A 27,507-nucleotide genomic window follows, 5' to 3' on the forward strand; every position below is an offset into this window, starting at 1 on the left:
AAAATGCACCAATAAATACAAAATTAATTTTTAAAAGAATTTTTTTTACAACCTAATAATGGGTAACTAAGTATTCAATTCGCCTTACAGCGGCTTCACTGTGGATGATGAGTGACGCCCCTGGTCGTCAGCTGTTATTCGTCAACCGCCCGCGATTCTCGATTGCGTCCGCTATTAGGATGCGGAATTCCCACAGATACCGCTGAGTCAAGAGTTCCTGCCAACGATGTTCGTGCGGCTCTGGCTCCGGAGCTTCCACATCTATGACCTGCTCCTCGCCATCGGGCTGATCACCCTCATCGTGTACTTGTGCCTGCCCTTCCGGTTTGCCTCCCACTACGAGTACATCGAGGAATCGAGGATCGAGGAGGCTCTGCTGACGCAGGTGACCAGGAATGTGTCTCTGCAGGAGGTCTTCGAATGCGACTACTCGGAGATCATTGCCGAGAACAGGTTCGTCTACCACCTGGCCCACTACCACGACTCGGTGCAGAGGGGCGCGGAAATTCATCCTGGAGGCGAATTCCGTCCGGAAGGATGTCAGGCACGCTACAGCACCGCCATTATTGTGCCGTACAGGCAGCGGGAGGAGCAGCTGCACGCCTTCCTCACCTACATGCACAATTACCTGCCCCAGCAGCTGATCCACTATCGGATTTTCCTGGTCGAGCAGTTCGATCACAAGCCCTTCAACCGAGCGATGCTCTTCAACATCGGCGCCCAGGTGGCGGCCGAATATGGATTCCCGTGCCTGATCCTTCACGACGTGGACCTGCTGCCCCTGAACTCGGGTCAGATTTACGCCTGCACCGAGCGGCCACGTCACATGTGCTCCGCCCTGGATCACTGGCGATTCCGACTGCCCTATCGCGGTCTCTTTGGCGGCGTGGTGGCCATCAACACCGTCCAGTTCCAGCAGATCAACGGGATGTCGAATCTGTATCACGGCTGGGGCGGAGAGGACGACGATCTCTACGAGCGTCTGCAGGCGAAGAGCATCGATATCTGTCGATTCGCGATGGAGTTCAGTGAGTACACCATGCTGAAGCACAAGCCGGAGCGGCCCAATGCCAACAGGGTGGCGCTACTGAGGGCGGCGACTATGCGCCAGCACTCGGACGGACTCAACTCGCTGGTGTACAAGGAGGTGGAGCGGCGAATGCACAGCCTGTTTACCCACATCCTGGTGGAGACCTGAGAGCCAGTAATTGTTATATTTTAGCTTGTAGGCCAAACGTTTAAATAGTCGGTACCTTTAATTGTTTTACACATGGGTGCACTTAGCTTAGCATCCGATTAGCTGCCGCCTTAGACAATGCGTTCCGAATCGATCGTGATATCTCACCACTAGGCTAAGAAGCTGGAAAGGAAGGGAGTAGTCGAAGCTGTAATTGAAGTACAATGCAGATGTATGAGATTAACCGGGTATCGCCATGTTAAGCACGCTCTGCCTCTGCCAAAAATAAATGGAGTAAAATGTGAAATGCAATGTGTTTTCTTTTGGAAACTCGATTATAATTATATTTAAAATGTTAATGTTAATATTGTCTAAATAGAATTCAAAAAGTCTATTCAAAATTCAGAGTTGCTTAGAATTAAGTTATCGCACCATCCAAAATCAAATTTGTGTTCATTCTATTATCTTGACACTTGGACTTCGTTGTCTCGTCGCTTTTTATGTAGGCCTCAGTACCCTATTACAATCTCTGGTGTAATCAACTATGGGTTTTCTAGGCGCATTGGCTAAAACACTTATTTTTGTGGCTCTTTTCTTGGCAGCATTAGTTCTGCTCCCCGGATTACCTCCTAACACCACTTTTCCCTTTAAGGAATATGAGTAAGATGGAAATTCACTAAAGGGTTTAAAATATTAACTAAACCTATTTGTGATTCGCAGTATTAAGCCACCAAGGGAACTAAAAGGAGTGTTGCAGCCAAACTTTCAGCTAGACGGTGCCCGGCAGTTGTGGAAGGATCGGATCTTTGGACCAGAGTGTCTTCTAGCTTTTGGCGACAAGATATTCACGGGCATTCATAGTGGAGAGGTCCTTGAACTCAACAATGAAGAAACTATTAGGCCCATCACAAAAATAGGTCAACCTTGTGGTATGAAACCATGTGTGGGCACAATTATCTATAATGCTGATAATATTCTCCTATTCTCTCTAGATTATATCTTTGACGATGAGCTCTGTGGCTATCCTGTGGGCTTGGCCTTGGATACCCAAGGAAACAATCTGATTGTAGCCGATTCGTACTACGGAATATGGCAAGTTAATTTAGGTACAAAGGAGAAGACCAATTTGGTGTCCACTGAGCAGATCTTGCCTGGCAAAAGTGTTAACCGAAAGGCTAGGCTGTTTAATTCATTGGCAGTTAGCCGGATGGGAGAAATTTACTGGACAGATTCTTTGTCAGACGACTTTGTCTTGGCTCCGTTCGCTAACCCATCAGGCCGGTGAGTTTAATTGATAAGATATCTACTGAATACAATAACAACATATATCCCTTTCTCAGACTTTTCAAATACAACCGGGAAAAGAAAACAAACGAGGTACTCCTGGATGAGTTAGCCTTTGCCAACGGCTTGGCCTTAAGTCCTAATGAGGATTTTATAATCCTAGCCGAAACGACGGCCATGCGTCTGACCAAGTACTATCTCAAAGGATCTCAGGCGGGTCAGAGTGAAGTGTTTGTGGATGGTTTGCCTGGATGGCCGGATAATCTCACTGGTGATAATGAAGGAATTTGGGTTCCTTTGTCCGTGGCTTCAGATAGTGAGAATCCTAATTTGTTCGCCTCTTTGGCACCCTATCCGCGGCTACGATCCTTCCTCGCTCGTCTTATGGGCCTAATGCAGCTTCCCTTTCGAATTTCTAACAAAATATATCCCAACAATATTTCGGCACGACTTTTCCACTCTTTTAATGAGATGGCCACTAGCAATGCTCCGAATCGAAGCACTGTGGTTCGTGTGGATTGGAACGGAAATATTGTGAGATCCTTGCATGGTTTTGATAGATCAGCATCAGGCTTATCTCATGTTTTGGAAATTAAAGGACACTTATTCTTGGGATCGCCATTTAATCAATTTATTGCTAAAGTTAAGCTACCCGAAAATGTGGTGAAGTCTGTGAAAGGAACTGAAGCTAAGGAAGATCAACTTATATAGTTATTTTTAGCATTAGTTTTAGTTCCCTAATTCCCTGTAAATTTGAATACCTGTTAAATAAACATATAGTTTAACAGTAGAGTTGTTTTGTATTAAGTTATCGCACAAATCGAATCTAAATACCATATGATCGTTGCGAAATTTCGTTCCACAATCATGACTATTGGAACTGGTCACTTCTTATCTGGGCCCCATTCAATAACAATTGCCAGTGAAGTAAGACATGGGTGTTCTGAGCTCATTACGCAGAATAACTACTTATTTAATAATTTTCTTGGGAGCCGTATTCCTTCTTCCAGGATTACCTCCTAGCACCACTTTCCCCTTCAAAGAATATTTGTAAGTATGTTATTTTCAGGTGTTACCAAACTTGTTAGCTTTCTTATTTTCCGCAGTGTAAGGCCTCCCAGAGAATTGAAGGGAACGTTACAACCAAATTTTCTCCTGGATGGTGCTAGGCATTTGTGGAAGGATCTAGTTTTCGGTCCTGAGAGTCTGATATTAAGAGATGAAGCTGAAGGAATCTATGCGGGTATTCATGGCGGAGAGGTTGTCCTAATAAATAATAATTCTGTTAAGCCAATCACAAAGATAGGACAACCTTGTGGTACGTAAATACATAGATCATGATTTTTGTATATATATATATATATTATGATATTATATATATATATATGATTACCACCCCCCCAGACTACATTTTTGATGATGCGCTATGTGGCTACCCTTTAGGATTGGCCTTTGACACCCAGGGAAATAATCTGATTATAGCCGATGCACATTACGGAATCTGGCAAGTCTATTTAGAGACAAAAGTGAAGACCATGTTAGTCTCTCCAAAAGAGATCCTCCCTGGCAAGAGTGTGCATCGTCCGGGTAAGCTGTTTAATTCTGTGGCAGTTAGCAAGGAAGGTGACATTTACTGGACCGACTCTGTATCCGAAGACTTGCCCTTCATTGCTTTTGCTAATCCTTCAGGACGGTAAGTTTCCAATAGAATATAACTTTATATGCAGAAGATAAATTTCCCTTCTCTTTAAAGTCTTTTTAGATATAATCGTGAAACGAAAAGGAATGAGCTTCTCCTTGATGAGTTGGCCATGGCCAACGGATTGGCTCTAAGTCCCAATGAGGATTTTGTCATCGTGGCCGAAACGGCTGCTATGCGAATAACCAAATATTTTCTTAAGGGATCCCGCAAGGGGCAGAGTGAAGTATTTGTGGACAGTTTGCCTGGTTTGCCGGATAACTTGACCCCCGATTCTGAGGGCATTTGGGTGCCTTTTTTCCGGATTGGCGCGTTATCCAATGTTAAGATTTTTCCTCGCCCGTCTGGTGGCCCTAATGTTGCTACCCTTCCGATTCTTAAACAATATATATCCCGGCAATATTTCTGTTCATCTGATGCATTCGTTTACTGAGTGGGTCAGCAACAACTCGCCGAATCGCACCACTGTACTGCGCTTGGATTGGAATGGAAAAATCGTGAGATCCTTGCATGGTTTCGATAGATCTGCTACTGGTATATCGCATGTCCTGGAATTTAAAGGCTACTTGTATTTCGGATCACCAACAAATCCATATATCACACAAGTTAAATTGACCGACGATGTAGAAGGGTCTATAAAATAATTATAAATCAATTAATATGTATATTATCGTGTTATCAAAAAACAAAAAATAAATAATTTGATATTTGTCTGAAGAACTAAGATACGAATATTGGAAAGGAACTCCTAAACAAAAATAAGTATAGGATTTAATCACACCGAAACCAGTTTCGTTAATTTGATATATTTTGTAAAATATAGGTAAGGAGCAATTGCACAGAACATAGTTGGTTGGCTTTTGTCTAGCTAATAATAATACATATTCTATTTAACTACATGCATTCGTTTCGTTTCACATTTGATATCGATTGCGGAATGTGGCAACGAGCAAGAGTCCTAAAGACTTGTGTTAAAATCTACATAATATAATTTAAAACATTTCTAACAAACACGCACACACACTTAGACGGGACATTCACACACTTGCACAGATAAATGTATATGTATAAATATTTGTGAATATCAGGTTGAGTCGTTTTGCATGATTGCCAGTGAATAAAAATTCTATGCGCAAAAAGTAATAAATGGATATGCTCAACCAATTCTGACTTCCCAAAGATTACTTGTGGCGCTTAGAATTCTGTGACGCGCAAAGCGACGCAACCTGGTAACTATAGTTTGCCTTGTATATTAAATATATGGAATATGGAGTTCTATCAATTGTTATTGGCTACGACTGTGTCTAGTTCAAGAAGTTAAGTATGTCTTGCTGGGAGAGTGCGTTGAGGTTCTGGTTATCCGCCGGCAACAGCGGCTGTGTCTGCGGTTGTAGCGTAGGAGCTTGGCTGGGCTTTCCCAGAAGTTGCTGCTGCTGCTGCTGCTGGATGTTATTCAGACTATACCCAGTTGGATAGATGTAGTTTACCGTGGGCTGCTGCAGCGTATACATATTGGCACCGTTTGTGTTGCTGGGCTTTGGAGCTCCAATAGCGGGTCTTCCGCCAGCGAAGGGATCCAGGTCGTCCAGCGAAAAGGAATTGTTGTTGCTGGCTTGCGGCGAGGCCAGTTGATGGTTCATCACCAGAGGATTCGCACTGTGCCAACCATTGTTGGTCTGCATTTGTTGTGTGGGAGCTGAGGCAGGTGTAGCTGTCACTCCTGTTGTCCCCAGACCAGTGAGGTTGCTCTGCATCATTGAAGACAGAATATCTGGCCTGGCTCCTGGCGGCGCCGATATAGTATTGTGCGATATTCTGGAATTACAAAGGGGTTTCTTGAGTTTCAACTGCATTTCTTCGGTTCCTTCTTAGTGGACTCCTACTTGAGCTGTTCTCTGGTCTTGACCGGTGCCAGCGGAGCGGCTGTGGAGGCATTTGGCTGACCCACAGTGAATCCGGAGAACATGTCATCGTTCATCTTGTTACCATTACCGGAACCATTGGAGGAGATAGTAGAGCTCTCCAGCTCATTGGCCAATATTTCGGAAGCATCTTTGGGTCTGTTTGGGGCGAATATTATTTTGAAATTCATTTTTAGGAAAATTCATCTAGCTTACTTATTGTCTCTCTGTATGGTGGACAGTTGCTGCAGTTTTTCCCGCTGCTCCTGCTCCACGCGGCCCAGCATCTCCTTGATCAGGGCTATAATCGTATTAAATTGAACTATGGTGAGGCCGTTCTCCACACTCAAAGGCACTAGATATGGAATGCATTTATGTGCCATCACGTCCTTTGTTATGCCCAGTTTGGTGTTGGTCATGGCGATTTTGTAGATGCCTAAAAGGGTCAAAGAGCCAATTAATAGAAATCATTGTGAAAGTTTCTATCGATCTAAAATCTCACCTATAATCCCCATAATGATTGCTGGCTCGCGGCTTTGAATTTGCTGCAAAAAAGGCAGAATCTCGTCCAGCACCAGCCACTTGTCCAGATTTTCTAAGAGCTTGCCGATTGATATCAGGCAGTTAACCTTCACCGACACATTGCTGCTCTGCAGGCACAGTTTCTTGATGCGCGGCAGCACCGAGTTCTTCATTGCGTTGTAGTCGATCAGAGTGGAGAACGTGGGGAGGACAGCCAGACAGAGATCTTGGATTTGGGGCATGTCGCATTCCAGGGATCGATACAGCAGCGGCAGCACACTCTGCTTAACCTCTTCCGCCGGCGTGAGCTTCAACAGCAGATCCATTTTTTGCATAAAGATCAGCAAGATCTGAATGGGATCTGTTAGCTTGAAGATCGGTTTCAGGTGCGGGAGGATGTGGTCACAGTACTCCCGCTGACTGCTCATCTCCGCGATGAGCAGGACATTGGGCAGCACAAACGGAATCATTGGCGAGTTGACGAACTCTTTGACCAGATAGGGAAGGATCGAGTGTAAATTGACGCGGTGTGGAAGCGTCGGAATGATCTGCGGCAGGCCCTTGTAGAACTTCGACTTTTGCAGGTTGTCCCACTGATAAAGCGAGTCCAAATAGCTGAGTGTCTTAACCCCAACATCCTGAAAGTATGCGATCTGCTTGAGTTCATGCAGCTTCGGGCGCAGACTGGCACTGGGATGCAGTAGCGCTTTGAGGCTCTCGGTCAGCTCGCTGGGCACTGCGTTCATGGGTGGATACTTCCGCTGGTTCAGATCGTTAGCGTAGCGCCGAAAGCTGCTGTAATCACTTCCAAACATCTTCAGCGGCTTGCCGGCATAGATGGTGAAGATGAGCACGCCTATATTGGATGGATTTTTATAATAGATTAGGTTTTGTCAAAATAGATAAAATACTTATTTTATCATAAATCATATCTATTTTAAAAGGATTTTGTTGTCTCGTTTTAATTATCGCATTGTAATGTTTAAACTATCAACAAAAACTTTGCCGATTATGACTCACTGGAAAAAATTAGGCACAGACAAAAATAGAATTGAATGTGTGCTGGTAGAGTATAGCTAAACAATCATGTAAAAAAATAAGCAATAAAACTAACTACAAATAACAAACAAGCTCGTATACATAAATGGGTAACTTATTGATTGCTTACCCAACGAAAAGAGATCACTGTCAGGGGTGTTGATACTGTTTAGAGCCAACTCCGGTGCCGTATACTCCAGACTGGGCTGTGCCAGGACGTGCAGTGAAGTGGTGTACTCCCGGAAGGGCCAGTGGGGCGTGCCGTCGGTGGCTGGTTGGTTGGCGATGCAAAAATCAAAACCGAAGAGCTTCCAACTGCGGTTCTTGTTGATCACGATCGTCTCGGCGCTGATGTTGCGGTGCACAATCTTGGCATCCTGGTGAAGGAACTGCAGGCCATCGAAGAGCTGCAGCAGACCGTGTCGGATTTCCACATCGTACAGCTTCTTCTCGGAGCGCACATTGTCGCCCACTACGTTGGCCAATGAGGCGAAAACGGGCTCCGTGGCAAAGGCCAGGGAATCCCGACTCTCCTCCAGTGGATGCTGTACGGTTAAAACATGCGGATGACGAATCTTGGTGAGCTGCTGAACACCGCGACGTAGTGTTTCCAGCATAGTTTCTCTGTCATCCTTTGACCAGCGCTCCAGGGACTTTTTTTCAAACACGAAAACGGAGACCTCCTGTTTGGTGCTCTTCTTGTGGCCATTGTACACCTTCCACATCAGGCCTGTTCGGTGCGGGATTGGGATTACATGATATCAGCAACAATATGTTGGATTCCGTGAGCAGAGGAACCCAGGTAAGACTCACCCACTCCAGCGGTGCACACCTGTTCCAGCACCTCGTACTCCCGCGTCACATTGTTCCCGGGCAAAACGCCGGACAGTGTGGACACCGTCTGCACGGCGGATGAGTAGAACTTGTTTATCATGTCCATCCTGAGCGAATTTGCAACTGCAAATCCTTTTGTTTTAGCAATCAATATTTATGGGGCCCTATGGTACTTCGATAACAGAAGGCGATGTTTTTCTGGAGCTATCGGTCTATTGGTAAAGCTACAGTATGACCGTGTTTCACCTTTTTCAAATTGTTAAGGTGTGTCAAATTATTTATTTTATTTTTTTTTATTGACCTGTAATTAAAACAAATTAGGATGCTTAGATTATATTAAACGAATTTAGGGTTGTTTTTGTTTATGGTACATGCAGGCCTAAAATAGGAATTAAAAAAAAGGAAATCAACCCCAATGATAAAAGGTATAAGGTGCTATTGCTTGTCAAAAGTGTTTACTGTACTTCAATACCAACGACTCACAGTTTCGCCAATTTATCGAGCTGCGATAACAGTGACCCGTGACCAGTGGCAGTTATCGCCCTTCCCCAATCGCAAAGCAACAGCTGTTTCCACTTTGTATTGACAAACTTTGTTGTTTACTCCGTGTTTAAGTGCAATTGAGCGAAATTAGCGCGTATAATTGAGTCGGGTCAATTCATGTGATCTCGCTGAGTGTTTCGGGAAGTGTAGCGAATCGAGTGATTCACCATGAGCACGGACGATCTGCTGGTGCGGCGCGAAAGGAGCGACGACTCCCAATCGCTTTCTCGTTCGCCAAGTGCCTACGTTTCGGTACCGCCCCCAAGTGGAGGTGCCGCGCCTGCGCCCAGCTCCTCCACGTCCACGTCCTCGCTGGACCGCCTACGCAACACCTTTAGGCGGACGGAGAGCATTTCCACGCAGATCTTCAGCCACATCTCCACGCAGTTCTCGAATGCAGCCGCAGCAGCCGCCAACTCAGAAGTAATAGATGGGACCACCACTTACCCGTATCCAGAGCAACCCAGCCCACCTGTTGTGCCACCCACTCCAGACCCAGCTCCCTTACCGTCGCCATCGAAAATCCAAGCCAAAAGAATGAAACGCGGTGAGTTCCAAGCATTATTCATAAGATTATAAAGCCAGCTTTGTTTGGCTTTGGCTTTATCTATAGTAAAGTGTTAGAAATATTATAATTACTAATAACTATCTATAATATATAAATATGGTTTAAATATGGCAATATTTCATTTAAATTGCCATTATTTTTTTAAAGCAACTTTATCAAAACCTTTTGGGTATTTATATTAGATCATTCCTATTTTTCAAATTAACATAAAGTTTGGTACATACAAAAGTGATTCTATGATCGATCTTAAAGAAACCGGGTCTAGCTGAATAATTTAGGTGATCAATAAAATGAGATTAAATAAAAAATATCAAAAGTATAACCTTATAAAATGTAACCAATGATATAAAAATATTTTGTGGTTTAGGGAAAATGTATATATTTTTAACTTTCCGGTATTTATTACAAATATAATAAACCTATATTGCAAAAGTGTCACCGGAAATACATGTGCATCAGATATATCATACATCTTCGAGAACACCCCCAACAAAAGCTCCCGAAAAGCTCGTCAAACTTCGCGACAAATCAATAGGATAAAGAACTTTATGCCAGTCTTACTCAACGCGTACACAACAGGATAACGTAGCAACCTTAAAGCGGCGAGAATTTTCGGTTATTTGGTTAATTTCAGAAAAATAAACCCTCTTAAAAAGAGGTTTTCGAAAAGGAAAAGCACTTTAAGGTAATACAAGCAGTTAAAAAGTACTGCAGCAAAGGAAACTTAAAACTTATTGAGCAGTTAATATCGATATATCTGTATATACATCTGTATTTTTATGGACGCCCACGTACACACACATTGCAGTTGCGAAGCCCCAGCAAAATGCGTGGACTCGTCGAGGATACGAAAAAGACCAAGTTGTCCTCGAACAACAACAACATCAGCAACAGCAGTAGTGGCAACAGCAGTCGCTTAAAGTCAGCTAGTACTGTGGCAGGATCAAGTGCCAGTGGCAGCAGTTCGAAGCCACTGAGGAGTGCGGTGAAAACCCCGACGATGAGCAGCACGACGTCATTGGCCGCAGGAGCCACGGCGGCCAAGAAGGCGCCTCAAACGGGGCAACAACAAGTTGGCAAGTCTGCAAAGTCCTCGACGGCAGCAACAACAACTGCCACTGGAACTGGAGCAGCAACAACAAGGGCCCAAGCTGCGGCGGCCAAAACCCAAAAGGGTCAGAATCCACCCCCACAACAAGTGCAACCGAAGCAGCAACAGCAGCAGCAGCAGCAACAACCACAGACACAGCAGCAACCCTTAGTGTTGCAGCCGCAGCAGCAACATCAGGCCAACAATAGCAGCAACACAATTGCCCTGCCAAAAGCCTCGCATGCCAACACCAGCGAGGAGCTGGCCGGCGGTGTCCAGGACACTATATACCTATGCAACTTTCGGGTATCCGTCGATGGCGAGTGGCTGTGCCTGAAGGAGCTGCAGGATATTGATGTTGCCGGCGGAACAGGCAGTCAGGCTGTGCAGACAAGTGAAAAACAGGGAGGAGGTCAATCCCACTCTGGCTTTGGATCCAACTACAATGGTGGCTCCAACTCCAGCAAGCGCAACAGCAAGCGCTACTCCGGATTGTCCACCGGCAGTGGAGGAGGAAACGGCGGCAGCGGAGGAGGCGGCGCCCTGGACATCACGGACAATGGTATTATGGCAATTGAAAACCTTATCGGCCGCCGGCTGTGCGACATGGTCCACAGTGGCTCCTCGGCACTCGGCCAGTCCCAGTCGCACTCCCAGTCGCAGTCGCACCAGAGTGTCGGCCTCTTCGCCGAGTGGTCGCATCTCTGTAGGTCGCTTCTTGATGCCTCTGTTGCCCAGCACGCTCCTACTTTGTAGTTCTCTTCATTTGTCGTTATCTTCTGGGATTTCAAGGGTCAACTAAATAAGGAGGATGTCCAAGCCATGCCTTTGTAAAGGTTTTATTTAATATTAAATTTTGTTGTCCGTATGTTTTTATTTAACTACTTTAAATACTTCGTTTTTTATTCTTTGCTTAGTTACCCACACATTATTTATTTTAAGGACTAGAGTACATATTACTTTTTTAGTCATTGGTTTAGTCATATGCTAATACTTTTTGATTAATGCGTATTCCATTAGGATTATCTTTTAATTATATCCCATTGGGATTTTAAACTACCACTTGAGATTCGTATCACAGACGAAAACCATCTTTAGAAAAGTATGGATGGTTAGATCTAGGTTCTCGATTTTGTTGGCCCTTGTAATCTTTGATCAATTTGCATGCCTCTTTGCATTGTTGCACATTTAGTTGCTTGCTGTTCTGATACAAAGGGTTAAACTTACCAGGCTGAGGGAAAGATTTTAATAATCCACATTAGTTTAAGTAATGCACTTCAGTGTGTTACAAGACTAAACTCAAAGGGTTTATTGGCTTATCAAAAAATATACACTTAACAAAATAGTGACTCAAAAAACCAAAACAGGTGAAAACTATGCCAGTTAGATGTCGTCAAATGTCGTTTCCCAGCTGGGCGAATCTTTTACCGACTAAGAGGAGATTTGCAAGATTAATTATCAACAAAATTTCCAAAGTATTTAATTTTAACGCACCTCAGTGCCGCCCCTTAGTCGTCCCGATTTGGGTTCCGGCTTTTCTGAGGGCTTTTTCCTGTGCAGAAGAGGATCATCAGTAGAATCGTTGTCCGTTGCTGGAATATTGATAATGATGTAATTACATTTAATATAGGATTTAAATAGGATGTTCATTTTGAACTTACCAATCCTCACTTGTTTGGTCGTTCGCCTTTCCGATGAAGACTGCTTTCTGCTTTCTTCTGAGGATTTGGTCTGCTGGTGATTCTGGGTTCAGGATTTCGAAAGCTGGCAAACTTCTGATAACTTACCTCTTTTCTCCGGCTGGTCTCAGTGTCCTTATGCTTTTTCCGCTTTTCCTCCTGAGTGGATTGCTTCTGTCGCCTCCTATACTTGTCCAAGGCGATTAGATCGCTTTCCGAGGTGGGAATGGCGGATTGGGTTGCTTTCAAAGCGGGTTTATGGGGAGGCCGTAGAGGTCTATGAGGGGAGGAATCCTCGGAGAGAAGCTTGAAGGTTGAAAGTGGCTTTGCCACCTCATCTCGACTCTTGTCTGGTACATAGTACTCCTCTCCTTTGGTGCGGTTGAAATTTAGAGGCACACACTTCTTGTTGAACTGGCAGCCCAGCGAGGAGGTGGAGGTATAGGAATCTATCTCGGGGTTCTCTGGATAGCCTGTAAATTTAGGGGAAAGTATCAGTGCTTTTATTGACATTACCCAATTGACTTACGATCATTCTGAACCGATCTTTGAGAGGTTGAGCGACCAGATCCGGAGTAGTAGTATCGGCGATCGCCCTCAGGCTCCTCCTTCCGAGGTTCTTTTACTGGCTCCGTAACTATCATCGTCTCTCGCACTTTTTTCTTTTTGTCCTTGGGCGGAGGAGCCTCTGCATCCGTGGGAACCACCCTCTTCTTCCTGCCCCTTCGCATGCAGCAGCAGATGATGAGTAGGATGAGGAGCAGGAGCAGTGCCAGGAAGGCGGCAATGCACCAGATTAAGGTGTCATCGTTGTCGCACTCCCGGCACTCCTCCGCTTCGTCCTGGCGCGTGTGAACCTTCTCCAGACCGGTGAGCCACTCGTCTTGGTGCTCCTGCTCCTGCTGAGGGTCTGGAGCCTCCTGCCAGTGGATGGCAGAGCGACTCATCTTTCGGGAGTCTTCTTTGTATGAGGAAGATGTCTTTTCCTCAACCTTTTCGAGTGATGCCCGAGATTCTCGAGATTCCTCCTCAGGATTCTTCTGCTGCAGCACTATCCTCTCTTGGATCTGCAGTACCCCTCCCAATCCCGGGTAGAAAAGCTCATCGCCATAGTGCATCTGTAAGTTCTCTCTAAGCCAGGCGAGGAGCTGGCGGTTGTAGTTCACCTGGCTGATGCCCTGAAATCGATGACAGCTGGTGAGGGTTTGAAAGAATTTCACGAGGACATAGGCGGATCTGGGCGACCGAAGATTGTAGATGCGTCGCTTCCGGAAGGGCAGATAGATGTTGCTCAGGAGACCACTTTCATCCGGCGTCTCTAGGCGGGGCAGTGGCACCAGCATCGAACCTTGATCCGGTTCTTGGGAAATGCAGCTTTGATCCAACTCGGCACAGCTAGAGGCATCCTCCTGATCCTGGCAGCTCTTGGGCAGCCTGACAGGCTCAATCTTCGTTCCCTTGAACTGGGTCATTATATTCTTGTTCGGCGTTCGCCAGCCGTTTCCATTTGTATTCAGGGTAGTTCTACACTGCCGATAGATGGTCACCAGGCGCTCCACGGTGTTCAGTTTGATCCTTCCGGCGTAGTATGAAACCTGGGCCATGGGCACCAGATAGTAGCGCAGATAGCCACCCAGAGCGTCGTAAAAAGCTCTCTGGAGGATTAGTCGCGTGTCATCGTCCGACATCCCCTTCACAATCTGGTTAACAGTGTTGAAGTACCGCAGTAGCATATTGACAATGCTGTCGGTGAGCAGGCATTGCGGGAAGGATTTGGGCACCAGCAGCTCAAAGTCCTTGCGGGCGGAGATTAGGGCAATGTCCTCCGTGGAGAAGCAGTTCTTGCGGTAGTTCCCAAATAGATTCGTGCCCAGAAAGGTATCTGTTTCCGGGGCACTCCTTGTGGCCTTTTGCAGCTCCCTGGGCAGAAGATCCTTAAGCAGCCATTCCGGCTGCTGGTATCGCCTGGGCGGCGCATAGGGAGGATCCTCCTTCTCCTCCTCATCGATCCTCCCGTTCAGCCCGTTACGATAAGCTCGCAGCTCCGAGCTGAGCATCGATTGCAGGGTCAGTTCGTTCTGGAAATCGTTGGTCGGCACCTCCAAAGTAGCCAGGTCGATGCTGTATATGGGACAACCCCCGGGAGCCAGGAAAAAAAGCAGCCAGGAGAGCACATAAAAGTTCATTACTCAGTTAATCAGTTTGTCAGTTGTTTTTGACGCAAATTTCTGCGCCAGCCGATCGAGATTTAATCCTCGGAATCCATGGTTCCTCCATTTGCAGCCCGGGATACGGCGGAAATAGAGCGCAGCAATCTGGTGAATATATGCAAGTTGGTGGTCAAGGAGCTGTTGGAGCAGTCCCTTCGTTACGGCCGCATGCTGGACTCGGATCATCTGCCGCTGCAGCATTTCTTCATCGTCATAGAGCACGTCCTGGGCCATGGATTGAGGCCCAAGAAGGGTCTCCTTGGGCCGCGCAAGGAGCTGTGGGACCTGCTGCAGAGCGTCGAGCACTACTGCCCGGAGGCGCAGGACATTACGGCCAGTGTCAGGGATCTGCCCACCGTTCGCACCCATATTGGCCGGGCTCGGGCCTGGCTTAGGATTGCCTTGATGCAGAAGAAGCTATCGGACTACCTGCAGGCCCTCATCGAGCACAGGGATGATTCACTGTACGACTACTACGAGCCACATGCCCTGATGATGAGCGATGAGGTCTGACTGTGGCTAATCCTCTGAAGAAACTCCTTTTAACCCATCTCTCCCTGACCTTCAGATCGTTGTGATAATGGGCATTCTAGTGGGCTTGAATGTAATCGACTGCAATCTGTGCGTCAAGGAGGAGGATCTGGACTCCCAGCAGGGCGTCATCGACTTTTCGCTGTACCTGCGTTCCAGTTCACGGAATGGGGATGCCGCTCCAGAGGACAATGCTCCGCCTGCTCTTTTGGATGCCACTGGGCAGGGCAACATGATTGCGGTGCTGGACCAGAAGAACTACATTGAGGAGCTTAACAGGCACCTAAAGTGGGTTATGGCTATTCTTAAATGGAGCACTTGGGCTAAGTTATATCCCATCTTTCAGCGCCACTGTGGGAAATCTTCAGGCCAAGGTGGAGTCGCTGACGACCACGAATGCTCTGATGAAGGAGGATTTGGCCATCGCTCGGAATAGTTTGTTGGCCCTGCAAGCTGAAAACCAGGCCATGCGACAGTCCACTCCGGCGCCGGATAACAATTCCACTGGTTCAGGGGGCTCCTCCGACAAGGACAAGGAGAAGGCTTCGGAGGAGCTGGTGGAAGAGCGCCGCAAGACCAGCGAACTGGAGAAGGAGCTCAAACTGCAGGTGTCCCTCAAGGCGGAGTCCGACATGGCCATGAAGTTGCTGGAAAAGGACATTCACGAGAAACAGGACACGATAGTCTCGCTGCGTCGCCAACTGGATGACATCAAGCAGATCAACCTAGAGATGTATCGCAAACTGCAGGTGAGTAGTCCACTCAGCATCATCAGGATGGATTTGCTTGGTATAAAAACAGGGTAATCTCTTGGACGGATACTATCTATCTACTACTATCCAACGTGATTCCTTGTTTAACCAACAATCCCATCAAAATCATCAACACTCACAACTCATCTGCCCACATTCATTCGCTCATCTGGTCCGTAGCTTTGCTATAATTTCCCTTTCCTTTAAGCTTACGTTTATAATTTAATCATTAACTCCAAGTTAAATCGGTTTAAGCCTTAAAGTCAAAAAGTAATCCCGTCTGAAATTCAACCAGGAATGTGAAGATGAACTCACACAAAAGGGCGAAATGGTCTCGCGCCTGCAAACGAAAGCCTCACAAATTGGTAACATTTTACAATCGCTAGAAAAGAAATACGAATCGAAGCTCGTCGACCAGCACCACTATGGACCTGGGTCGGGATCGGGATCAGGAGCCGGAGCTGGGGGCGGATCCATTGGCGGAGACCGCTCCCCCAACACCCGGCGACAGCAGAATCTGGAGAAGTTCGAGGCGCTCACCAAGAAGCACAAACAGGACGGTCCGCCCATGAAGCGGATGCACCTCAAGATGGACGCCTTTCCGCCCTTCGATCCGAGCAAGTACCGCAAATCGCCGCGTCAGCCGGATGCACCCAATCCGGAGGAGCTGCCGGAGAGCAAGGATGCCAAGACGCCCACGTCCGCCAAGTCCCTGAACGATGAGCTGGCCGAGGCGGCGGCTGAGGTGACCCAGCACTTCGGAGTGGATGCATCCCAGAGCGATTACGTCCTGTGCCGGGAGCAGACAGCCGAGGGAGATACTTAAACAGCAGCTAAATTTAGAATAAGACTCCTTGTTTTTATGGCCAGTTTCGGTTTTCACAATATAAGTTCCACCTAAATGTATTAACTTCCCTTCAAAAATCTATATAGAAAATAGATTTTAATTTAGTTTTCTTTAAATGAAAATCCATTTCTTAATGGCTGAAATAAGGTTTATATCGTTACTGAATGAATTTAGTGCCTGACTGCATTTATACCTAAGGAGAAGTTCAATTATAAATATTATTTAACATGTATAAGAAGAAATTATTGTTGAGTGTTAGTTTCAAACAAATTTGCTAATCTGATTTACTGTAAGATCTTAAGATCAGTTGAATATTCCACCATGTGAAAATCGGAACAGGCCTGTATTGCTCTCAACATCCTTGAGACCTGGATAAACACTCAAAGTCCGCGTCCAGGTCCCGAACGGAACTCAAAGTGCAACTACTTAAACAACCCTATAGCTAAATAGCTCTATAGCCAGTGTGTGTACCATATAGGATGCCTTTACACCCTAGACCAGATCTCTTAAATGGATAGAATACCAGTATATGAATTGTTAAAGGTTTTGAATTACTACAGTATGCAACCTGTTAGCTAAATTATCTTCCCAAAGCCCCCGTAAACAATGATTATATACGATTATACTATAACAACGTATGTATGTATATATGTATAGTGTGATTAAGAGGCTTCAGATGTTTATTATACATATGTATGTACGTATGGATCCCCACGCAATCGCTTATATTGTAACTATACACTCAGCCTAGTCAAATACAAAAATATTGTAATTATATACTATGAATAAATATTGAGACTATATGAATCTACAAGTCCATGCAATGTATTATACGCGTTGGAGCTTCAGTCTATATTCTAATACTCATACTCTTCAAAATCGATCCCAGAGAAATAAAACTTATCCGAACCCCAAGTCTTTCATTTTCCACCCTACTAACACCTAATGACGGAACATTACGACGTTGGTACATCCGCTTATTTTCTTCGTTGGCAGGACTGCAAGGCCTCTTTAACGCACAAAACCGAGTTGATGACCAAGTTGGAAGTCCAGAAGGAGGACATGGCCAGTACCATCGATCAGCTGGAAAAGAAGTAAGATCCGTGGGGGGCTGTTAGGGATTGTAGATTTGGAAAAATACTCGAAGATTGAGTTTTGAACCACAATACATTTCGAACCATTTTCAAAATTAATTTTTGTTAGTGTTGGGGCTTTTTATAAACGTGACCCAAATCCAGATCATCTGGTCCTGATCTAAATATTGAAGAGGTTAACGATTAAAAATTAATTAATCTGCGAAAAATGTTCCAGACGGCATACTTCTAATAAATTGTGGTTTAATTCTCTGTAAATATACATGGTCAATCCTTATAAAACCTTATATTCCCTCCCCAGGTGGACCCATGACAAGAGCAATCTTGGCGAGATTCTGAAGACCACGTCGCAAACGCTGACCACGCAGGTCACCGCCAGCGAGGAGCGGGCCGCCCGGGCGGAGGCCGAGTCCAGGATTGAACGGGAGTGGCGGATCTCCCTGCAGGAGAAGGAGCTGAAGCTGAAGGAAAAGATATCCAACCTGCAGGGCTGCCTCAAGGAACTGGCCGAGGAGAAGGAGAGGAACGGCAAGCTCAAGGCTGATCTGGACAAGGTTCGCACCCAATGGTCAGAGGCTCAAACCACGCTGGAGGAGCTCGGCATTCAGCTGAGTGTGAGCAAGCTAAAGGTGTCGGAGATGCAGGATCAGGAGCGTCGCCAGCGGCAGCTGCTCTCCGGCTCCGCCCAGTCACTACAGGCTATGCCGGAGGCTGTTGGCAGTCCCGGGATCTGGGCACCGGACTCCATTGCCACCCACTGCACCGCCTGCGAGCGGGAGTTCAATCTCACGCGTCGGAAACACCACTGCCGCAGCTGCGGGGAGATCTTTTGCAAGGCCTGCTCGGAGCACACGCTGCCCCTCATCAACGCCCAGGGTCAGCCGGGGAAACCTGTACGCGTGTGCGACAACTGCTATGCCGCTAAATGATAAGGAATTGTGTGTGCTAGATATGCCTGTATGTTTGACTAGGAATCTTAGAAGCCGGTGTGATCTTTGGACAGTTCTAGAAATTTGTTAGTACCTTTATGTTTAAAAGTTCCATTAAATGGTGATCTTATTTCAAAGTGAAAAGTGAGATTTATTAGATACAAATTTAATTATTCCTAATTTTCTTAGAACTGTCCAATAGTACCCGCTCATATGAACACTCGCATCCATGGTTGTGACATGTAGTTGACCATTGACCTTGCGATAAATTCCCTGTCATCCATTTGACGATATATATTACATTCATTGTGTTTTGTAATCGAATTATAATAAACCTTGTGTTAACGAACTCGTAAAACTTATTTAATAATGACTTACTTTATCTTTGATCAAATTAATAGCAGCACATCCATTTAATATAGTATAGAAAGAATTTATTTTGGAACAGCTTCAGGAAAATATAAGTTTTAAATGTACCGCTGTCATTGCGTAATCATTCAAATGTATTTAAAACGTTTTAAAATGATTTTTAAAAATACCAAATATGTTCAAAGTACTCGGCGCCCTGCGTCGATCTTGGTGTTCGGCTGCCAAATCGGGCATTAGGAACCCAGCAAGCTGTATATCAAGGATTTGGTTCGGTCCTCTCCCCAAGGATTCCATTTGGATTAAGCCAGGACGCCTACACTATCTTGAAAGTGATGTGGAAAAGCAGGTGGACTTTATAAAAACCATAGATGGTGTGGTGGTGCTGTTGTACAACAAATCCCGTGAGAAACTGATCTTCGTACGACAATTTAGGGGAGCGGTTTACCAGGGAATTTATTCAGCTGGAAGTTCAGCCATGGCCAAAGGTGAAGCCAATCTGGAGAAGTTTCCTCCGGAAATGGGAGTTACTTTGGAACTTTGTGGTGGGGCCGTTGACAAAGACAAGAGCTTAAAGGAAATTGCCAAGGAGGAAGTTCTGGAAGAGTGTGGATACGAGGTGCCCACGGAATCCCTGCAGCATGTATTCGATTATAGATCGGGTATTGGTACATCTAGCAGTGCTATGACTTTATATTACTGCGAGGTATGCGATGATCAGAAAGTCTCGGAAGGCGGTGGCGTTGATGCGGAAAATATCCAGGTGTTGGAGATGTCTGTCGAGGAGTCAAGGAAGCTGGTTCAAACAGGAGCCAGAACCAATGGGGGGCCTTCCTGTTTATTGGGATTACTATGGTTCTTTCTCTATAAGGCTCCCAAGGTGACCACTTAGTAGATCTTACAATTAAAAAACTTTATTAAATAAATTTTCTGGAAATCTAAAATAAGGCCACCATATTACATTTTTGAAAATGGTATAGGTGTTTTTTAAAACAAGAACTAAGTATTGATTCCTCTATAACGAACTTTTCAAATTCAAAAAGTATTACCATCTGCTGCCAGGCCTTAAACGTCAGAAAAGCTCACCCGAAACGAAAGCTACCATCTGATTGTGTCTCCCCAACGCCGGTTGGAGCTTTCCCAGTCAGCTGTTGATAGTGCCACTGCCGTGTTTTTGTGCCCCGCGTCCGATTATTCAGCATGGAAAACGTTTCCAAGATCTGGCTGGGACCCCTGCCCGAGGACTCTCCCTATGTGAAACCCTTCCGCCTGTACTACGTCCAGAACGGCGTGGAGAAGAACTGGGATCTGCTGAAGGTCCACGATAGCGTGGCCATCATCCTCTACAACACTTCTCGCCAGAAGCTGGTCCTGGTCCGTCAGTTCCGACCCGCTGTCTACCACGGCATTATCTCCAGCGCCCAGGGCAACTTCGATAAGGTGGACCTCAAGGAGTTCCCGCCCGCCATCGGGGTCACCTTGGAACTGTGCGCCGGGATCGTGGACAAGTCCAAGAGCTGGGTGGAGATCGCCCGGGAGGAGGTGGTGGAGGAGTGTGGATACGATGTCCCTGTGGAGAGGATCGAGGAGGTCATGGTCTACAGGTGAGGGGGTTAAAGTTTAATAATCTATATTGGAGAGGTTTTGAGTTTCAGGGAGAAGTTCTACATTCTTGACATTTTTCAGTCAGTTTTATTTTCCATAGTTAAAATAAATAAAATATTTTTACTTCAGACTGTAAAAAGAATGGTTGGTATCCTATAGCCTTACAAATACTGTTAGGATAGACTTTGAGATTTTTCAAGTATTAAATTGATTTTTCAAACACTCCTAAAATCTGGAGGTTATTTACTAAAATGTTTCTATAAAATTAAAAAACTTATAAGATAATTATTTTATTATATGAAACTTAATTACATTGACCATAAACCTAATTAGATACAACCCCCTATTCAAAGTTTATCAGAAATGGGAAGCTTGTAAACAATAATAATAGATAAGATAGGATTTGTAAAACATAAAAAAGGTTTACTATTTTTAAAAACCCGAAAACAGTTGATTAATCCCGTTAATCCCTTTCAGATCTGGTGTCGGCTCATCGGGTGCCAAGCAAACCATGTATTACTGCGAGGTGACCGACGCGGACAAGGCCACCAGTGGCGGCGGAGTCGATGACGAGATCATCGAGGTGGTGGAGCTGTCCCTGGAGGAGGCCAAGCGGATGATCCAACAGGGCGCCGTGAACAACAGCCCGCCCAGCTGCCTCATGGGCCTGATGTGGTTCTTCGCCAACAGGGCACCGGGTGCGAAGGCCTAGGGGAAACGTTGCTGTTGATTCACCAAGATAAGCGGCGGCCGTGATAAGATGATAAGATGCGTCCGCATCCGCAGCGTTGCCTTAGTAACTCGTATTAGCCAACACGAAGTCGAATGCTTTCCAAACCGAGAACATTGTGAGTGCGCCTAGCGCATACGATAATACCCAATATTGAAATTCCCGTGCCTGTCGAGGCTTACCTTATGATATGTACTGTGTAATATGTAATAAACCCAGGCCAGCTGTCCGCTCATGAATTCGGTCAAGACGTCTCCCACTTCCACATCCACTTCAGCTTCCACTCCCACCGCGGCAGCCAAGTGCATAAATCGCCTATAAATCAAAATGCCGCAAGACGCTGCTGCTGCAGAAGCTCCAAACGGGTTCCGCTTTTCTCCGATCCCATCCGATCCGATCCGATGCGGTGCGATGGGACCTGGGACCAGGGACCCCATCCCAATCCCGACCCATCCGAACCGAACCGAACCGAAGCTGTGTGCCGTTTTTGGGCCCCTGTCAGGCAGCGTGTTGCTGGGATCAGGTTACTTATTTATACACGGCCAGGGATTTTAGCTTCCATGGTCGCTCCTGGTACTCCTGATCACAGAGAAAGAAATAGGGTATTTTCATACTCACACACTTTATATATCTTATCTTACCTTATCTTTACAAAAATGTTTAATATGATTTGATACCTTCCAAATGCATTTCCATTTCGTCTTGGTTTGTATTTGTACCTTTAATATTTAGCTAAAATATTTGTTGATAATATTACCAATATTCGTCTTTTAATATAGCTGATATTTTTTTTAATATATCTCTTAAAGTTAATTATTTTTTCATTTGCTTTAATGCTGTAGTGTTATAATATACTTTACTATGCAATACATATAGTTATTATAAACTAGAATATGAATGGATTATTGTAGCAAACACCTTGTTAATCATCCAATTATTTTCCGTGTACCTGCATCTATCCATCGTCTAGCGTCGGATCCATCCTCCATTTCCATCCATCCCGGTTCAGCGGTCATGGCGAGTGGTGGCGTGGAAATTTATTTACCCCAGAGCCATGATTTGGCAATATTTCAACATTGTAATAGAATTTCTTTCAGCCTTTTCAGAGTTGACTTCCTTTTCGGCGGATGCCCCTGCTGCTGCCCCAGATCCCCCTGCTCCAGTCGCTGCAACCAAATCCCAGATCCCCTCCTGCATCCTTCGCATGTGCGTGCATTCGATTTGCCGCTGATTATCAAGGCCGGTTCTTTGTGTTGTCTGCTGTTCGCTTGCGTGTTAACCTCATGTAAATTATGGACCCGAGGCGGAGGAGCCGTCGGCAGCAGAGTCAACAAAAATGCGAGTGTTGAAATTATATTTAATTTGCATATGTTGGCGGACGACCAAGGCGGCCCAGGAGGCCCCTCAGGGACCTGGGGATGCAAATGAGTTGGGGGAGTTCCACGTGGATCAGGTGTAATGTTGACAAGAGGGATTTGTCACGTGAGCAGTGGCTCTCAAACTGTAGTCATAGTATAGCACTCATGAATGACTGAGGTTGTTGAATGGGTATTTGAGTTAAAAAAAACTTTTAAAATATAAACGTTTTTCTTTAACATACAAAAATATCATAAATTTGAATATTCCGTACATAAATAATGAGGTATTCAGACCATTCAGTATCTTTTTAATAGACAGAGATCCAAATTATTTTGATGGGCTTCCTCATCTACGGTTTCCAAAGCTATGTGAACTCATCGATTGCTTTAAATTGATTGTGAAGTCTGTGAAAAACATGGATTGATTGCGGTTACAGTTCCCTTGGAGCCTCTAATGAATGAAAGCGGTTTTCTTTTGCGTTAATTTAATGGCCGTTGCGTATTCCAGAGCGATTTCTTTTGATTTGTCTGGCGACAGCTTCGCAGCAGCGACTTATTGCTGTTGCAGTGTTGCAGTTGCAATTGCAGTTGCTTCCTCATCACACTGGAAACCCATCTGTCGCCTGTCACCTGCTCCCGTTTGAAGTGCTCGCTGTTGCTCCCCAAGGTGCAAATCGAAGTTGGTGGAGCCAACTGATTGCCTTTCCACGCAGAAAAATACGATCCCCTTAATTCATTATTAGCTGAGTGGATAAAAATCATTTTTGAAACACAAAATTGTAAATTGGGTTTCAATATTTATCTTTATTTTTACCTTCTCAAGTGATTCTCATATCTCCTTGAGTTTCAAATTCATCATAGTTATTTTCCGTGTGGCTTTACCTTTTGGCTCTGCTTAGTTACGCAAGTCCAAAGTACAGAATTGCAATTATTTCATAATCACGTCCCAATTTATGTGCTGCCGGAGCAGCGGCGGCGATAGGCCAGAGATTGCCATTTCGAATCAAAGCTTCTTTCTATTCCTGCGCACCCAACTGACCTCCAGTGGCTACAGCCATAGCTCTAGCTCCATAGCTCCATAGAGCCCCTGCCTCTGAGAACCCAATCCCAATCGCAAAATGGCGTCCGCACACGAACGGGAGCGAAAAGTTCCAGCCGGAGATCAGGGGGTAATGTTGGATCTGCGGATGGGGAGGCTTCAATTCTGGGATGGGAAGACGGAAGATCAAGAAATCGCGATCATGAGCTGCTGCGCGGCTCGGTTTCCAGTGCGCATGCGAAAATTAAGTGCAGCCAGCAACAATCATAACAACAACAGCAAAATTACCTGTAAAACAGTTATGGTTTTTGTTGTTGCTGCTGCTGCTGCTGCTGTGGAGCAATAATGAAATTTTTTATCGGATTTGATTATAAGTTGCCCAGCTACAACCCGACCACCCCGCCACCCGTCGTAATCTGCCAATAAGAAGAAAAGTAAGCAAGGTAGGTGCACTGGGAAAAAGTATTTGAATCTATAAAAAATATTGTTTTTAAATGTGTAACAGAATGTGTTTCTAGATGTTGTTAATATTATCTTACCACCTGTCTAAGGTATATCTTTCAATCTCATTCTTAACCATGTAATTTGATCTCCCAAATGAGTATTTCAAGACCAGTATTCATGATAATACAATTATCTTAGTCTTCCAATAATATTTTATCATATTTTTTGTTCTATACCAAATTATTTGTTATTATAATTATTACCATTATGATAATATATCTATCAGTCACTTTTGAAGTCCTAATAGTTAAACCTCTTAAAGAAAAAGATGATGCCAACTCTCAACCTAACTTATAAAATGTTTTATCATGATCATATAGTTTCTCACAACATTAGATCATGATATAGGTAATACCTTTTGGGTATTAGTATCCCTAACAAGTTCTAAACGATTTCTTGCAGTGTTCCCTGTTGGTAGCTGCCTAGCAGGGAATGGGATTGGGTTGGCAATCCGCGGGGATTCGGGGAGCACTATGTAGCCGCCGCTCATTGATTCCGCCTGCCGTCCATCGGCCGTTGTCCGTCGTGATGCACTTTAATGAAATGAAATCTTATACTATCATGAGGCGCATGAACTGTAAAGCCGCAGCTGAGGCTGAAGTTGGAGCTGAATCTGAAGCCAAAACCCAAACCAAAACCAAAGACTCCGAACTGCAGACCAAGTCCGCAGCTTTGGCCACTCAAAATGTATAATTATCTGGCGGTTTTATCCGTTTGCCAATATTAAATTTCTCATCACGCCCAGAGAGAGGAAAATGCAGTTGCAGTGGCTGCTCCCGAAGCTGCTGCTTCACCTGGGTTGGTTCTTGGCTGGGCTTACAGGTGGGAGGACGCAGGGGGATTCCCCTCGAGTCAGAGGAGCTAGGGGGGATGTCCCGCTTCATGGGCACGGGCGCCGTCAAACAATTAATAAAAGGCCAAATGTCTGCAATGAAATTTATGCGGCTGCCTTTGCCATCGAGTTATATATAGGCTTCGGATTTCGGACTGGGGTTTTGCTTTTCCGCTCCTGACGCGGCAGTGGCCAAAAGGAAAAGGCTTCCACTTCGACTTCGGCGGCTTTACCGTTTTGAATGCTCGGCGGACTTTCTAAAATCGATGCCACCGGCTTTGGGGTCGAGGGCTTCTTGGGGCGTTGTTCCTGCACCTTGCTCTCGGTGGATCCGATCCGGAGATATGTGCTCCGCAAGGTGCGGCATCCGACAGATTGGGCACAAGAACTGCCATAAATGTGTGTCAAGTGGCCAGGGAACAACGAGCGAACATAATTATGGTTATTAGCCGCGAATCAGTTTAGAATTTATAATTAATGAAGCTCTGTTCGAAATAGCAGCATTTGAAATATCAGCAAGTTCGTGTGGTAAGTCTTTTGATTTTGGCATGAGAGAACTTGAATATACTATTCATTTCCCACCTAAGAAGAACAAAAAATAACTACAGCCTTCTTTTTTTTTAGTAAATTAAATTTTATATATTTTAAAATAATATAAAAATATTAGCCAAGTTTTTGGTTTAGCCCTGACAATAATCGCTTGGCCATTAACCTTTTAATATTGATCCATTTCCCAGCCTCGGGCATCATCGAGTGTCGGAAAAATTCGGCACTGTCGCTGGCTCTTTGCACGTGTTGCCACTTTAATTGCCAGCAAAGTGACAACAAATATTTTTGGCCAAATGCGTATAATTGAAATTAAGTCATAAATGGTTAAAAATGCCGACCAAGCGCGGCACATTGGACATGGCTAGCAAATACTAATGAAGCCGGGCCAAGTCGGGCCAGATGGCGAAAAAATTTCACACTCTTTGCCTTGATTTATGACAGTCCGACATAGCACATAACATAGCACGAACAACCTCCCTGGAAGGAAACCCGTCGTCCAGTGGCTCCCAAACCGCTGCACCTGCCCAACTGATTGATTTGCGGGCCTTTTGCACTCTAAGCCAGCTTTAATTACGCGCACTTTTCGGCCTACTCGAGTGGAGTTCTCTTTTTTCCGGCCAGTTTCTCTGTTACCCCCATGATTTCTCTTGGCCTTCTCTTAAATTTGAAGTCTCTTCCACCTTCAACACTCTCTTAAGCATTTCTTAGACCCGACTTAGATATGTGCTCCGCCCCCTTTAAGCGGAAATCGAGAAACCACAAACCACAGACCGCGAAAAATCCACAAAGAAAGCGCCAAAATGGGGCGAAACGAATTTACTTTGCCATTGGGCTTTAATTAGTACTTTGAGTTAAACTGTCTGGGTAAAAGTGACTCATTTATAGGCTTCTGTGTGGTCCAAAATGGGATAGTTTATCCACAAGGACTAGGACTTAATTAGCATTCATTATCTAGATATTTCACTTGCTTAACCCTTTAAACGACGACTTATGTTTTTAAAGATATACCTAATATTCACATCGACATGCCAGCAGGATGATAGCTGCAGAACAAACTATTTTTAAGACAATTAAAATATATTCTTATCGATTAAGACTTCCTATGTTAATAATAAAAAATGTATATCGGTAAAAAGATCCACCTGATAACAAAATAGTCCCCTATTTTCTTAACCTTTTTTTGTATAAGTCACGTGAGCATTTAAAGGGTTAACAAGCCCCCTGCAGAAGCGACCACACAATTAAAAATCATTTGCATATCAAACAATAAAACAAGCACTCCAACAAGAACCGCAGCAGCCACATACAGATCGATGACTAAGGATGGCTGGGAAGTCGGCGAGGGAAAAGTGAAACTCGGCCTGATCCGGCTGATAAGACAGGCCAACTGGAGGGAAGGCCGCCAGCACGGACACACACAAGTAATGGCGCATTAAAAGTCAAAGTCAAAATCAACAAAGCACCGAGATGGCCTAAACAAGATCCTGATAAGGAACCAATACCAATCATGATGGGAAGATGGGATGGGATTGGGGATCGGGGTTTGGGGACCCAGTCAGCTGCCACCGGCGACGTCCGGCGATTCGGTGATTCGGCGATCTCGACGACAACGTTGACCGCAACAACTTTGTTGCCGCTCGCGAGTTGTTGAACTTAACGCGAAATCTTTCCGTCTGGCCCTGCGCCTGGGAAATTAACTACAGTGAAGCTTCTTTATCTTAGCTTCAAACTGACACAAAAAAATGTTGTGATAAATCCACCATTCATGCTTCTTAAATTTTTTTGATTTTGTATATCTCTGTTTCTAATCCAATCCTACCATGAAA

The 27,507-nt window shown here is 45.0% G+C and overlaps 8 protein-coding genes across 15 annotated transcripts; 6 read left to right on the forward strand and 2 right to left on the reverse strand.

The window, feature by feature from the left end:
• Nucleotides 1–125: 125 nt before the first annotated feature.
• Nucleotides 126–1,484, forward strand: beta4GalNAcTB (beta1,4-N-acetylgalactosaminyltransferase B). Its single transcript, XM_017076949.4, has one exon. The coding sequence runs from the start codon at nucleotides 227–229 to the stop codon at nucleotides 1,196–1,198; it is 972 nt and encodes a 323-aa protein (XP_016932438.3). The 5' UTR covers nucleotides 126–226; the 3' UTR covers nucleotides 1,199–1,484.
• Nucleotides 1,485–1,619: 135 nt separating this feature from the next.
• On the forward strand, nucleotides 1,620–3,253 carry Ssl2 (Strictosidine synthase-like 2). Its single transcript, XM_017076948.4, has 4 exons — nucleotides 1,620–1,837; nucleotides 1,898–2,106; nucleotides 2,170–2,458; nucleotides 2,518–3,253. Exons 1-4 carry the CDS (start codon nucleotides 1,722–1,724, stop codon nucleotides 3,170–3,172), a joined length of 1,269 nt encoding a protein of 422 aa, XP_016932437.4. The 5' UTR covers nucleotides 1,620–1,721; the 3' UTR covers nucleotides 3,173–3,253.
• A 40-nt stretch (nucleotides 3,254–3,293) lies between these two features.
• Nucleotides 3,294–4,880, forward strand: LOC108011725 (adipocyte plasma membrane-associated protein Hemomucin). The gene is given in 5 exon segments (XM_017076947.4): nucleotides 3,294–3,511; nucleotides 3,568–3,779; nucleotides 3,866–4,154; nucleotides 4,215–4,454; nucleotides 4,456–4,880. Coding segments are annotated over 5 exon segments (1,206 nt in total). The 5' UTR covers nucleotides 3,294–3,395; the 3' UTR covers nucleotides 4,805–4,880.
• Nucleotides 4,881–4,950: 70 nt separating this feature from the next.
• LOC108011724 (SCY1-like protein 2) lies at nucleotides 4,951–8,634 on the reverse strand. The gene is made up of 6 exons (XM_017076946.4): nucleotides 8,435–8,634; nucleotides 7,752–8,351; nucleotides 6,564–7,439; nucleotides 6,278–6,497; nucleotides 6,044–6,220; nucleotides 4,951–5,975 (listed from the first exon to the last, which is right to left on the reverse strand). Exons 1-6 carry the CDS (start codon nucleotides 8,559–8,561, stop codon nucleotides 5,465–5,467), a joined length of 2,511 nt encoding a protein of 836 aa, XP_016932435.4. The 5' UTR covers nucleotides 8,562–8,634; the 3' UTR covers nucleotides 4,951–5,464.
• Nucleotides 8,635–9,012: 378 nt separating this feature from the next.
• LOC108011700 (protein RUFY3) lies at nucleotides 9,013–19,058 on the forward strand. 6 transcript variants are annotated; one of them, XM_065865650.2, is made up of 7 exons: nucleotides 10,092–10,251; nucleotides 10,375–11,362; nucleotides 14,619–15,052; nucleotides 15,114–15,364; nucleotides 15,423–15,825; nucleotides 17,672–17,769; nucleotides 18,071–19,058. In XM_065865650.2, exons 2-7 carry the CDS (start codon nucleotides 10,393–10,395, stop codon nucleotides 18,696–18,698), a joined length of 2,784 nt encoding a protein of 927 aa, XP_065721722.2. In that variant the 5' UTR covers nucleotides 10,092–10,251; nucleotides 10,375–10,392; the 3' UTR covers nucleotides 18,699–19,058. The 6 variants fall into 6 exon arrangements, with proteins under 6 accessions (XP_036675349.3, XP_016932399.4, XP_036675347.3 ...); XM_036819451.3 differs by having other exon boundaries at nucleotides 10,093–10,251; nucleotides 10,375–11,218; XM_017076910.4 differs by lacking the exons at nucleotides 10,092–10,251; nucleotides 10,375–11,362 and adding an exon at nucleotides 9,016–9,545.
• On the reverse strand, nucleotides 11,976–14,599 carry LOC108011714 (uncharacterized). 3 transcript variants are annotated; one of them, XM_017076936.4, is made up of 5 exons: nucleotides 12,865–14,599; nucleotides 12,444–12,808; nucleotides 12,318–12,387; nucleotides 12,151–12,248; nucleotides 11,976–12,087 (listed from the first exon to the last, which is right to left on the reverse strand). In XM_017076936.4, the coding sequence occupies exons 1-5, from the start codon at nucleotides 14,519–14,521 to the stop codon at nucleotides 12,040–12,042; spliced, it is 2,238 nt and encodes a 745-aa protein (XP_016932425.4). In that variant the 5' UTR covers nucleotides 14,522–14,599; the 3' UTR covers nucleotides 11,976–12,039. The 3 variants fall into 3 exon arrangements, with proteins under 3 accessions (XP_016932425.4, XP_016932424.4, XP_070852001.1); XM_017076935.4 differs by having other exon boundaries at nucleotides 12,318–12,390; nucleotides 12,865–14,598; XM_070995900.1 differs by lacking the exon at nucleotides 11,976–12,087 and having other exon boundaries at nucleotides 12,318–12,374; nucleotides 12,865–14,597.
• Nucleotides 19,059–19,178: 120 nt separating the features above from the next.
• LOC108011701 (uridine diphosphate glucose pyrophosphatase NUDT14) lies at nucleotides 19,179–19,994 on the forward strand. Its single transcript, XM_017076911.4, has one exon. It carries the CDS (start codon nucleotides 19,243–19,245, stop codon nucleotides 19,954–19,956), a length of 714 nt encoding a protein of 237 aa, XP_016932400.4. The 5' UTR covers nucleotides 19,179–19,242; the 3' UTR covers nucleotides 19,957–19,994.
• A 205-nt stretch (nucleotides 19,995–20,199) lies between these two features.
• On the forward strand, nucleotides 20,200–21,638 carry LOC108011704 (uridine diphosphate glucose pyrophosphatase NUDT14). The gene is made up of 2 exons (XM_017076914.4): nucleotides 20,200–20,668; nucleotides 21,147–21,638. Exons 1-2 carry the CDS (start codon nucleotides 20,265–20,267, stop codon nucleotides 21,379–21,381), a joined length of 639 nt encoding a protein of 212 aa, XP_016932403.4. The 5' UTR covers nucleotides 20,200–20,264; the 3' UTR covers nucleotides 21,382–21,638.
• Nucleotides 21,639–27,507: the final 5,869 nt, after the last annotated feature.

The sequence above is a fragment of the Drosophila suzukii genome, chromosome 3, assembly GCF_043229965.1.
Source record: "Drosophila suzukii chromosome 3, CBGP_Dsuzu_IsoJpt1.0, whole genome shotgun sequence".
NCBI lineage: Eukaryota > Metazoa > Arthropoda > Insecta > Diptera > Drosophilidae > Drosophila > Drosophila suzukii.

What these genes read in the sequence shown, in the direction of transcription:
- beta4GalNAcTB (XM_017076949.4), top strand. Translation starts at nt 227, where the DNA reads ATGTTCGTGCGGCTCTGGCTCCGGAGCTTCCACATCTATGACCTGCTC.
- LOC108011700 (XM_065865650.2), top strand. Translation starts at nt 10,393, where the DNA reads ATGCGTGGACTCGTCGAGGATACGAAAAAGACCAAGTTGTCCTCGAAC. An exon ending in GAGCTTAACAGGCACCTAAA is followed by an intron (nt 15,365 to 15,422) that starts GTGGGTTATGGC and finishes CCCATCTTTCAG; the next exon opens with CGCCACTGTGGGAAATCTTC. An exon ending in ATCGATCAGCTGGAAAAGAA is followed by an intron (nt 17,770 to 18,070) that starts GTAAGATCCGTG and finishes TTCCCTCCCCAG; the next exon opens with GTGGACCCATGACAAGAGCA.
- Ssl2 (XM_017076948.4), top strand. Translation starts at nt 1,722, where the DNA reads ATGGGTTTTCTAGGCGCATTGGCTAAAACACTTATTTTTGTGGCTCTT. An exon ending in AAAAATAGGTCAACCTTGTG is followed by an intron (nt 2,107 to 2,169) that starts GTATGAAACCAT and finishes TATTCTCTCTAG; the next exon opens with ATTATATCTTTGACGATGAG. An exon ending in TTCGCTAACCCATCAGGCCG is followed by an intron (nt 2,459 to 2,517) that starts GTGAGTTTAATT and finishes TCCCTTTCTCAG; the next exon opens with ACTTTTCAAATACAACCGGG.
- LOC108011704 (XM_017076914.4), top strand. Translation starts at nt 20,265, where the DNA reads ATGGAAAACGTTTCCAAGATCTGGCTGGGACCCCTGCCCGAGGACTCT. An exon ending in GAGGAGGTCATGGTCTACAG is followed by an intron (nt 20,669 to 21,146) that starts GTGAGGGGGTTA and finishes AATCCCTTTCAG; the next exon opens with ATCTGGTGTCGGCTCATCGG.
- LOC108011701 (XM_017076911.4), top strand. Translation starts at nt 19,243, where the DNA reads ATGTTCAAAGTACTCGGCGCCCTGCGTCGATCTTGGTGTTCGGCTGCC.
- LOC108011724 (XM_017076946.4), bottom strand. Translation starts at nt 8,561, where the DNA reads ATGGACATGATAAACAAGTTCTACTCATCCGCCGTGCAGACGGTGTCC. An exon ending in AATCATTATGGGGATTATAG is followed by an intron (nt 6,498 to 6,563) that starts GTGAGATTTTAG and finishes TGACCCTTTTAG; the next exon opens with GCATCTACAAAATCGCCATG. An exon ending in AAGACCAGAGAACAGCTCAA is followed by an intron (nt 5,976 to 6,043) that starts GTAGGAGTCCAC and finishes TTGTAATTCCAG; the next exon opens with AATATCGCACAATACTATAT.
- LOC108011714 (XM_017076935.4), bottom strand. Translation starts at nt 14,521, where the DNA reads ATGAACTTTTATGTGCTCTCCTGGCTGCTTTTTTTCCTGGCTCCCGGG. An exon ending in GACCAAACAAGTGAGGATTG is followed by an intron (nt 12,249 to 12,317) that starts GTAAGTTCAAAA and finishes TCAATATTCCAG; the next exon opens with CAACGGACAACGATTCTACT. An exon ending in GACTAAGGGGCGGCACTGAG is followed by an intron (nt 12,088 to 12,150) that starts GTGCGTTAAAAT and finishes ATCTCCTCTTAG; the next exon opens with TCGGTAAAAGATTCGCCCAG.